The 12500-nt window shown below is 34.1% G+C and overlaps 1 protein-coding gene across 1 annotated transcript in view; it reads right to left on the bottom strand.

The window, feature by feature from the left end:
- Positions 1 to 6997: 6997 nt before the first annotated feature.
- SNX2 (sorting nexin 2) overlaps positions 6998 to 12500 on the bottom strand; it is a 55622-nt gene continuing 50119 nt past the window's right edge. Inside the window, exons 13-15 of the mRNA XM_079916642.1 lie at positions 11383 to 11463; positions 11187 to 11258; positions 6998 to 9445 (exon numbers count right to left, since the gene is read on the bottom strand). Of these exons, the coding sequence (XP_079772768.1) occupies positions 9395 to 9445; positions 11187 to 11258; positions 11383 to 11463 (204 nt within the window). The 3' untranslated portion in view covers positions 6998 to 9394. The remainder of the gene's footprint in view (positions 9446 to 11186; positions 11259 to 11382; positions 11464 to 12500) is intronic.

Below are 12500 nucleotides of genomic sequence, written 5' to 3'. Positions count from 1 at the left end.
AGATTTAGAACACTGGAGATAAAAGAGATCCTATATTCTGGAAAGGGGTGGTGGTGAGGGGACAATTCATATACAAAAGATCAGAAAACAGAATGGCTTTGGAATTCTCAACAGCAACACTGGAAGGTACAAGACAATGGAGCAATGTCTTCAAAATTCTAGAGAAAATGATTTCAAACATATAATGAGTTAATTTTCCTTAATCCTTGATAATTTAAGTCTTGAGTATAGTTTCTATGCATCATTTTCAGGAACCTACTCTGTATATCTACCAAAATGAAAGAATAAATCAAGAAGGAGGAAAATGTGGGGTATACAGAACAGGAAATACAACCCTGGGGAGAAGCAAAGGGAATCTTCAGGATTGTCTGTGCAACAGGCATAAAAACGTAACCAGTCCAGACCGGAGCAAACTGACTCAAGAGGCAGACATTCTGAGGGCTACTTTCACAATGCTTTCTGCCATATCTTCTTTTTAACCTAAGAAACTACTAGAGAATATACTATTCCAACACAAGAGAATAAACCAAGAAGGAGGAAGGCATGAAACCCAGGATATAAGGAATGGATCCCAGGAGAAATGTAAGGTCAATTCCACAGCTGAGAGCAAGGCAAATCCAGAGACACAACAGACCCAGAGCACCAGTTCAGAGAAAGCAGAAGTCCTCAGTAGAGAGAGTCCTAAGGAAAGCAATTGGAATTGTTAAATTACCTGATCTGAGTGATCTTGTGGGAAATGTACTAAGAGACTGTAGGAAGACATGGAAAAAATTAGCAAGATTAAAAAGAAAACAAGCACCAACCAAATGAAAAAAATCAAGGCATGTTCTACCTCAGGGAAAAAAAATAGGAAAGTCATTGAAAAAAAGGAAACTCTGAGAAACTGTTACAACCAAGAGGAGCAGAAGGAGACATGACAACTAAATGTAATGTGGTCTTTTGGATGGAATCCTGGAAGAGAAAAAGGACATTAGGCAAAAACAAAGGAAATCTGAATTAACTATGGACTCTAGCTAATAAAAATGTAACCGTATTGGTTCATTAATTATATAACAAATGTACTATACTGTTAATAATAAGGGAAACCAGGTATAGAGTATATGGTAACTCTGTATGTACTACCTTCACAATTTTTCTGTAAATTTAATATTGTTCTAAAAATAAAGTTTATTTTTTAAAAAAGAAAATCACAATTAAATATACTATCACTCTCAGCAGTGAACAATATTTGTAAAGGCATAAAAATGCAAATATTGATTACTGATTTAACCAAAAATTTTGACTGCATTGAAGTGGGAGATGAGTGTATGAAGCAGACGGATGGCAGACTAAGAGAAATAAACTCTCATTTCCCATAAAAAAGATAAGTGGATGATGTCTAAAATTGGTGATTCAAATGATAGCAGGATATGTATTTTACTTAGAAATGTGAAGTATTTAAATGGCAGAAGAAACAGCTAAGAGTAGAAAGAGGTTATCTTTGAGGAAAAGGACTGGGGAAATTGCAGTTTGTGGGGCACAGAAACACTGTATTTTATTAATTAGCCTTTCCAATGCTAGTTTAGTTTTCAGACTATGTCCATGTAGTGATTTGATGAGATAAACATTAATCTAAAAATCAGAAGATTAAAGTCGAGTTTTATCTGCTGATATGCAAAAAGCTTTCAATACTTTAGCAAATCAAAAAGTAAATTAAAGGAATCCGCAGAAATTAGCTTCATCGCACTACGAAAGAGCTCTACGCAGTTGTCATATTGATAGTTATTCTTTTAAAAAAGTGGCAATACACTAAATATTAATGTCATTTCTGAAACTTAGGTATCCTCCTTTGACCACTTTCTTCATTCTTATTTCCTCATTACAAGAAAAACGATTCTTTCACCTCACCACATCTACATTCCCCAATTTGTGCCTGTCACCTCATTTGCCTTCATCTCCTTTTAGTCATTTAAATTATTTCAAAATCCCTTCCCCCTTGACTTTTCTCACACACACCAACAATCCCTAATCTCGAATGAATCCAACAATCTGTTTTAAGTCCTGCTTTTTCATGGCTGAAAAAAAATGATACTTTCTTTGTTTGGCTTCATTTTATTTATTTTAAAATATTTATTTGGCTGTGCTGGGTCTTAGTTGTGGCACACAGGATCTTCATTGCCGCATGTGGGATCTTTTTTAGTTGTGGCATGTGGGATCTAGTTCCCTGATCAGGGATCGAACCCGGGCCCCTGCATTGGGAGTGTGGAGTCTTAACCACTGGACCACCACAGAAGTCCCTTGGTTGGCTTCATTTTATTATTTAAAATATTTATTTATTTTTGGCGGCACCAAGTCTTAGTTACAGCACATGGGATCTTTAGTTGTGGCATGCAGACTTCTTAGTTGTGGCATGCAGACTTCTTAGTTGTGGCATGTGGACTCTTAGTTGCAGCATGCGGGATCTAGTTCCCCAACCAGGGATCCAACCTGGACCCCCTGCATTGGGGGCGCAGTGTCTTACCCCTTGGACCACCAGGGAAATCCCTTGGCTTCATTTAAATTCCTGATTTCCAAACTTATTTGAAAGTCAGTACTCATCCATAGCCCTCTTACCCTTCTCGATTTGTTTTCAAACATCTACCATTTTTCTTTGTGTTTTCTAAACATCTACCATTTTTCTTTGGCCCCCAATCTCTTCTTTGGCTTTTTTGCTGATATCATTCCCTGATGATGGCTTAATTTCCTATTTCACTAAGAAAATAAAAGCATTCAGGCATTGTTTCCAAATACATCTTTCTTTCCTTTCCTTTTTGTTTGGAGGAAGAAACATCCATACTTTTTTCCTGAGGCTCCTTCCATCTACCTGACTTCTTCACTTCCATTCTTCCCTTAGATGTTAGTTGTACATGGAATTTTGTCCTCAGTAGGCTGATCACATTCTATTTGTTCTCTGAGAAGGCATTCATTAACAATCATGGTTTTAAGGGATCAAGCATGTTCACATTTCTAAGTTGATGGTGCAATACCTAGCCCTGCCTATGTTTTCATATATTTTCATCTTGAATGTCCAAAGGTACATCAAAAACAACATGGGGGGAGGCTGGGATTAGCAGATGCAAACTATTACATACGGAATTGATAAACAACAAGGTCCTACTGTATAGCACAAGGAACTATATTCCTGTGATATATCCTGTGATAAACCATAATGGAAAAGAATACAAAAGACTATATATAACTGAATCACTTTGCTGTACAGCAGAAACTAACACATTGTAAATCAACTATACTTCAATTAAAACTACAACATGCCTGTATGACTTTCTGCAAATCTGTACCTCCTATATTATCTCAGTTAATCAAAGCAGCAGTATCCTAAGTCATCAAAGCCAGAAATCGGGGCATTATTGTTCTTTCCTGATACCCAATCCATTGCTTCAGTGCCTGACACAGTTGAGACTGAACAAATATCTACTGAATGAAGGAATGAAACTTGTCCATTCTTATTTCCATCTCCCTAAAGTATCTTTTCCTACTTCCACTGCAGTGTCAGGCCCTCACCATCAGTTGGCTGTATGACTGCTGTTCCATCAATTGCTGTCATGATCTTTTTATTCTCCATGTTTTTTCTTCATTGATTACTACTTCCCTTAGTCTGCAGCATATTCAAGCCTCTTACATGTGTTTGTGTGTGGAAACAAACTTCTTTCCCTAAGCAATTGCTACATTTCTATCTCACCCTTCTTTCCTTTGTCCCCAAGCTTCTTTAAAGGTCTCTAGGTTTCTGACAAGGCTCATTTAACTAGAGTATCTTTGTAGTGGGGGGCAGTTCTAAACTTTTGCTGGCTGAATAAAAACGGATTTTGACTGCAAGCATTCTTCCCCTCCACCTCCGATCCTCAGCCTCAGGGCTCTAAGAGCAGGTCTCAGGGGCAGACTGTTCTTAGAAGGATCCCTTCTGGTAAGCCCAACTAGATCCCAGTCAAATATACACCCATTGCTTTGAAGAAGCCATAAAGGCTGGTAAAATAATCAAAATGCAGGTACTCTGTTCAGACTAAGTATTCAGTAAACACTTACTGGATGCATAATAGCTAATATTTATTAAGCACATGCTACTGCTGAGAAATTCACATCAATCAGCTTAATCCCCTGAAGGAGCACCTGAACAGTACGATTATTACTTTCCATTTTACAAATAAGGAAACTAAGTTTTAGAGAAAAATAACTTGCTCAAAGTCAATGATGTAGATCCTTGAGCCAGGGTTCAAACTGTCAGGCAGATGCATAACTGTATTTTTAATCACCCCATTACACTCTCTTGGCTGTACCATACTAGGTTTTACAAGAAGTAACAAGGGCATAGTCATTCCTCAAGAAGCATACAGACTCCTCAAAGCAGAAAGACAGCTATAATGCAAGGTAGACATTGGTAAGCCCAATCTGAATGGTGCCAAGTACTAGAGTCCAGCTGAGAAACCCACAGGTTCCTTGCTTCCTTCTAGTTAGGAGACTAAAAAGGATATATGGAAGATGTGGACTTTAAAGACTGGATAGGATTTAACCAATTGCTGGTAAAGGGGAAAAAGATAACTCAGACAAGGTAACATCAACAGCACTGAGCCAGAAAAGGACAGAGCATGCTCACAAGACAGGGGCATCATCTGATTAGGCAAGGGGGTAGGATCAAGACAGGAAAAGTGGTTTGAAACCAGATTCTGGATAATTTGGACTTTATCACGATCACAAGATCTTGTGGAGAGAAAAAGTAGAAATGAAAAGGGAACAGATTTCAGAAACATAATCAACTCAAGTTGGTCTTGGCAAAAAAATGACACCTAAGCAACGTAACTGAAAACATAAGCATTTTGCTTTGTCCCAGTTACAAGAGGCTGAGAAACATTTTTAACTGAAATTTAGAAAATAAGGTTGGTTAAAAAGCCTCCTGTCATGCATAAACATGCACATTTATGTACACACATAAATCCACACACACTTATACACACATATAGTGAGAAGAGTTGAAATAAAGATCTAGGAAATAAATACAGGTTAAAATCAAGATAACTCGAGACTTGACTATGGAAGCAATAAGGTAGCAATTTATTGTTCAGTTTTGTTAAACTCTGTCTGATTTTTTAAACAGTTACATATATATAAATTTTAAATAGAACTTTTTCTCAAAGTAGTCCCTTAAGGCAGTTTATCCCATTAACTGGTCTTAAAAAAAATAGTTTTCTGTTTATTAACACGGGGGCAGCTTCACCTTAATTGTCCTTAATTACAAAGTTTCCATTTGACCCAGTTAATTAAGAAAAATACTTTAAAATACTCAATTTTTTGAGAATTAAAAAAAGACTATGTGACAAGAGAAAGGAAGATGAGGATTTTTAATTTCTTCATGTGCATTAAAAGATTAGAGCAAGCCATAACTTTCCTGTTTTGTATAATCTTCTATTCTTAGCCACTTCTGAAGTAACAGTTTGAAGAAATAAATTCTCTGTATACCAAAGGACTTCCTAGAATTCTATGTTAATGATTAGAAGAGGAATCTCAAAAAGTTTATCATACATTTTCAAGGAAGAATGTTCACAGACGATTAACAGATTTAAGAGGAAAAATCAGATCATAATGACTTAAGCTCTGAATTTGCTTATCTGTAAAATAAGGAAGTTGTACTATAATCTCTATGTTTCCATCAGGCAATAAAGCGCTACCACTTGTTCACAGTAGATACTGAGTGACCACTGCTTGCAGAGCACTGTGCTATAAAGTCTTGCACCTGAATTGTACTTGCTTTTTTTTTTTTTGTACTTGCTTTTGAGAGCAACACCTACTAGTCCCTTTTATTTAGTTTTGAATTCTTCACAGGATTTGGGATGGTAAATAACAAACAGTTGTTGGATTCACTCCCCATTTCCAGTTCCACGGCATTGTCTACATCTGCACTGTCCAAAATCATAGCCAGTAGCCACATGTGACAACTGATCACTTAAAATGTGGCTAGTCCGAACACATATATGATGAAAGTGTAAAATACACACTGGATATTGAAGACTTAGTACAAAAAAGACTAAAATATCACAGTAATTTTTAATATATTGGATTACATGTTAAAATATTTTGGAGCTACTGGGTTAAAAATTAAAATTAATTTTACCTGTTTCTTTTACTCTTTAAAATCTGGCTATAGAAAAATTTTATATTACGTATGTGGCTCATGTTATATTTCCATTGGTCTAAACTCTAAGGACCACATCCACAGATCGCCATGACATCTCTTCATGGCCTTGATTACAAAGGCAGAGTAAGCAACAATTTTAATACTACTCTTTTAATTCCCCTCTTCTTGCTGTTTCTGTGTCTGGCCAACCATTTACCTTCATTATTACTTGAAACTACATCCTTCACTATGAGGATTAGAAATGAAACTTATTTGATTCCGGATTTTGGATAAGTGATGGTGATTCTATTCTTTTTTTCAATACTTTGAAAGAGACTCCATCACAAAGAGAGACAGTGTAACATATACATTTCCTGCTAGTGGATATGGAAATGCAACCAAAGATCTCAAGCTAGTGACTGCACTTCCTTTTTCGAGCTGTTATCTTCTCTCCTACCAGCGACCTTCGACCTTCCTTCCTTTAAAACAGGATGAATTTTGCTCATCCTATACAGTTCTGACTCTTGTTAATCACATGACTACCCATGCAGGGAGCCATAACAAGAAAGTGAAGTAGACATTTAGCTTTATAACTAGTCACATGCTTTAGGGAAAAAAAAAAGAGTCTTTATAATTCTCTTAGACATCAAGAAATATTTTTTAAAGGGATATAATCATCTTCCTTCTTTACTCATCTGATTTCCTTCCTTTAAAGAAACCTGATTTATTAAGAGGCTTATTTATTTTATATTTAAAAACCACTTATGAAACAATTTGTACAAGGAATTTGTAAAACTTTGCTATATCTGAATAATAAAATAAAAAGGCTTAAAGAATAGCAACAATGAAACCAGGGTATTTTGACACTAGTATAAATATATATATGTATAAAACAAGATGAATAGTTGAAAAAACCTCATCAAAAAATACAATAAAAAAACTTACTTTACATTTTAGAAATCATATTTTTACACACATTTATTTTGCTTTAGCCTTGTTTTACTTTATTAATAGAAGGTGGTTTTGATTAGGATTTGATTCTCTAATAGAATATTTATACTGAAGTTTGATATTTTAAACAACATATTTTAAAGTAGAAAGGCACTTCAGGAATCAGTTTTATATTGTTTTATAGATGTGTCACACAGCTACTGAGTGATAGACTGAACACAAGTATGTTGACTCCAAGTTCAGCTTGTTCCACTGTACTATGCTGCCTTAGTCCTTCTTTAACTTTTATCCGGTTAAAGAAAAAAAATATTAAAATTCAGACCTTTATAACTAAAAGATTATGTTATCAGCACTATTAATGCTCTTGTTGTTCTATTTATTTGGAATGAAAGTATTCTAGTAAGATGAATAAGAGATGTGAAGGTTGATGGGTGGAGATAGGTGTAGTGTTGAAGAAAGTAAATCCTGTTAAAATGTACATAGGTATCAGAAGTTCATATAATATACTTGAAATTTCCAACAGCCTCTTTATCTTTTAGTAAAGGTTGTTAAGGGGAATGAAATCTGGAATGGATTCAGGTCTGTTACTCTCTTCAGCTTGATCAAGTCTGAAAATATTTATTATTTTATTTGGAGGTACTGACTGTTATTACACATGTACCACAGCAGAATGGATGATTTGGGCTTGAATAACTAAATTATCCTATGTGTAAGCATAACCTATGTACCTAATACTAGCTCATCTTCCCAGTAAGCCTATATTTTTGCTCAGTATTAACAGGACAACAAGATAGGATCTGATACGTATTAATAGGAATTACTCATTTCTTAAACGTATCTAAGTTACCTCCAACAGAAGCAACAACAGAAGACTATACTATTTCTGCTTCAATTTCTCCTTCTTCTCAAGACAGCAAACATTATTTTGCATCACTCAGGATTTTTTTTTTTCTGTTCAATTCATCAAGTCTTTATTATTCCCTATTATGTATCAAGCATTCTTCTGGGTACCAGGATCATAAATACGAACAACACCTACAGTAGGCCTAAAATTTCAACTAAAATAAGTGGAAGCAAACATATCCTGAGGATACTCTGATATATTAATTGTATCCAGTGCGCTGCTAGAAAGGACTCAGTTACACATAAAACATTCTACTCTTCTGGAAGGGAGATACAGTTGTTAAGCCTGAGAAGAGGGGCATCTTTAAGAATACTTTTTAAAAAATGGAAATAACTGATCCCAGTTACAACTAAACTTTCATCAACATTAAGGGTTACATAATTGCCATCTAAACAGGATGCAGAAATAGGTGAGATGGCTGCCAAAGACAAATTTCATTTTACTTCGAATTTCCTTTGCACTATCCTTGGTTATTCATCAAATCACAGGGTATTTTAGCATGGCACTATTCTTTGTCAATGATAACCACAGATGATCTACTTTTAGTTTAAAACAAAAAACAAAGGAAAGGCAAGGAATAAATTAAATATATGCAAAGTCTTGGACTTTGAAGATAATAGAAAATGAGCAAAATCCACAGGACCTGTAACAGAAACATCTACTTTTTCCTAATTCTTAAGTTGGGCACTTATAATAGGAATGGATAAAAACAAGCAAACACAATTATTTACTCCCTTACTCAAGACAAGAGCACTCCCCAAAGTTGAACCAAGAGATAAAAAAACTTAACCTTCCTTCTTTGAATCATTTAATAATGAAAGAGTTCAGTTTTTTTGTGAATTAAAAAAATTAGTGATCATAGCATCACCTATATACATCTAAAAGAAAAAGTTTCTTCCTATTAAAATGCTTTTAAAAGATCCCTAATATGTTTACATACCCAAATAATCTGTTACTAATACTTCACAAGGAATATCATTTTATTACTGTAATCACAAAATCATCATTTCCGTACAGGAATGTATAAGTGAACATTAATCAATGCACTGATAATTCACTTCATAAAGAGGGCGAACACACTACAGAACATATTGTAAAGAAAAAAATATTGTAAAATTTTCTGGCCTTGCAGTGCACTTTTTAGTGCAAGTATTTAAGACACAATAGTGTTCAATTCAGCAAAGTATTGCAGAACGTCATGCCACAGTCCACTTAATTCAAAGAGGGTCAGGACATGCAGCTTGTAATAAAATGTCAGAATATATATTTATAAAAAACCACATGTAATTCATAAAATATATAGTGGTTTATTTAGATGGTTTTAGATGATTTCACTATGGAATTCTGCATAACTGGAACAAGCATCCAAGATCTTCTTAACAGGAATAACCTTCTTGCTAGGCAATGGCTTTGGCCTCAGGTAGAAATGCCTCCCAGTATTTTATCAGCTGTGGATGATAACAAAAAATAAAAGACATTCTCATAATCTTTTTGTCGTTTATAATAATATATCCTGTGAAGCATTTAAAAAAAATCTATACAAATAGCTAACAATGATTAACATTTACTAAAGTCTGGTTCTTAAAGGGATCATCTAAATTCCCTTATATTAAGTCTGTCAATATAATTCATATATAAATTATTTTAAAATATTAATTACTCCTGGGTAATTTTAGTTTTTGATGTAAGAAAAAAAATTCTTTAATACTGAAAAACTTAAAGATTTCTTTATGAATTGTATATATAGGAACAGTTTGTTAGTATAAGTTAAATAAGATTACCTTAAATAATAAAACTGCAATGAGCTTTTCCAATATAAAGTGGTAACATCTCCTAAGTCAGAGGATATTCACATTTTGTTATTGCTAGCCAAAAACAATGAGAAAAGGAGGAAGAAAAGAAAATATCCAAGCAAATGTAAAAGAGACTGGAAGGAATTAGCTGCCAGTCTTTCCTGGATAGTCCAGAGTCCAGAGAACAGAATAGAACAGAATAGACTGACATATAAACTAACATGAAGTTTAACATTAAGTTTAAAACAATTCCTTTAAAAACAAGCTTATATAACCTTTTTTTTTTTTTTTTTTACAGATAGTTGCTTTATTTATTCATTTAAAAAATTTTTTTTTAATTTATTTTTGGATGAGTTGGGTCTTTGCTCTGTGCGTGGGCCGTCTCCAGTTGCAGCGAGTGGGGCCACTCTTTGTTGCAGTGCGTGGGCCTCTCATTGCCGTGGTTTCTCTTGTTGCGGAGCACGGGCTCTAGGTGCACAGGGTTCAGCAGCTGTGGCTCGCGGGCCCCAGAGCGCAGGCTCAGCAGCTGTGGTGCACAGGCCCAGTTGCTACCGCAGCATGTGGGATCTTTCCGGACCAGGGCTCGAACCCACGCCCCCTGCACTGGCAGGTGGATTCTTAACCACTGCATCACCAGGGAAGCCTCTGATTTCTTTTTATATTTAAAGAATCTGACTTTATGAACTAAGTATTTAAAATAAAAAACAAATATAATTTGAAGATATAATATTATCACCTAATTTAAAAATTTAATCTATTGATATTATATAGTTTAAAAAGAATTGGAGGAAGAAATCCTTCTATTCAAGATATTAAATAATTTGATCTATTACTCAAATTTATATTAAAATACACAGGAACAAACCTCTGATATTATCTTGTTACAGACTTTTCTTTAATATAACATTAAAATCCATGGTTTTCTCTATTTAAGGAGACAAATGCCACTTGCGGTATACAATCAACACCAAACCCACACAAACTAAAGGAAAAATCAAGACAACATTTTTTAAAAAACCTTTAAAATTTAGTTTTTAGTTTAAGTTCTAGCTGGTATGGAAGAGAAGAACTTACTACAAGAATGTACTCACACAGCTATGATCAATAGGGAAGTAAAACTGGGACGACTGAGAAAAAGGGAAAAGTAGTCCAGAGTGTTTCTCATATTCTAAAACTGGGAAAAGTGTATCTTTCCTAGAGGTTAGCAGTAGGGGCAAAAAGGACCCGAGAATTTCCAATTACTTTTACTACCATTCTTCCTTTGCTGTCTTTGGTTTTCTCTACTCCATTTATTACTTCTCAAGTAAAGCTCATTTCACTGATTATCACCTTTAAAATAAAAAAGCATATCAAAAACAAATTCTAGAAGTTTTTAAGTTATAAAAAATTACCTTACCTGTTGCTGTGTTTGTACTAATGATTCTAAGTACTTGATAATAACAGTTTTAAAATCTTTCACGCGTTGTTTCTGTTAAAGTACAATACATGGGAAAAAAAAGGTCCATTAGTACAAAACCAAACTTGATTTTACCATGATATTGTGGCAAAATGTGACCAAGTTGTTAAGAAAAGTGTGAAATTATTATACTTGCCTCAAATCTTCCCACTTCTTTTCGAATTGTTTTAGAGATCTGTTCAAAATCTCTTTCTCCTTGTTGCACTTTTGCCTCCCACTGACAAAAACAAACAAAAAGGTACAAATTTTTTAATCTTGCCTGGGAAAAATTTATAGAACTAGCTGTCATGACCACTCATTTGATTTATAATGCAGTGCCTAAAAATCCTGAAAGCTCAATATCGGCAAAGCCCAGTTTGGCATCATTCAAACTTGTATGTAACTTTTCAGTAGTGGAAATGCACATCAGCTTAATTTCCATTAATATTTTACTGTCAGATTTACGATTAGGATATTCTAGTGCTTAATGAACTACAGTCTCCACACCTTAATTTAGATGAAAAGATTTTGAGTATAAAATTCACCATCAAATAATTTAGCAGTGTTAGAGTGTAATTTTCTCATTTCTTTATATGCCTTTAAATTATTTCAAAATATATCAATACTACTGGCTAATTTCAAGAATACATGTTCATCACAATTTATATGCCCATGGAAATAATTAATTAGAAAAATTATATGACAAACATTTAAAAAACATTTTTGTAATGGTGAAATGTACAGATTAAAAAAAAATTGTGCAATTATGGTCTACTGAACACCTGTCGGTAAACATTAAATTCACTACAGAAACAATGAACGTTGTGGTTAGTGACCAATGGAACAGCTAAAATAAAATAAATGAAGACTTAAGCAATGAAATGATATTTTCCCACTATGTAACCAAAACACTGGTACATACTCTTCAAAGAGCAGGTACATTTACTTTAAGTAATATAAAGGTTGTCCTACCTCTTCAATTTCCTTATTGAAGCATGGCAAAAAAAGTGTATAAATTATAATAAACTTATACAAATTTACTAAAATACCATATATAATACATATATATGGGGATAATGTCGCCTGGACAGCTACATGTGGGACAAGTCTATTTCTAAAACCAGTTTTAGACACAAAATAAGTAATTATCTGAAATCAAATTAACCATCTCAAAAGAAATGTGTGATCATTAATTCAAAGTTAATTTAAATCTTTTCCTTGTATGTTTCTTTATCCATTCCATAATTATGTGAAAGTAACAAAGGGATCTGGAGA

Source organism: Stenella coeruleoalba (assembly GCF_951394435.1).
Source record: "Stenella coeruleoalba genome assembly, chromosome: 3".
Lineage (NCBI taxonomy): Eukaryota > Metazoa > Chordata > Mammalia > Artiodactyla > Delphinidae > Stenella > Stenella coeruleoalba.
The sequence above is the reverse complement of the archived record's forward strand: the minus strand, read 5'-3'. Positions and strand labels throughout refer to the sequence as shown.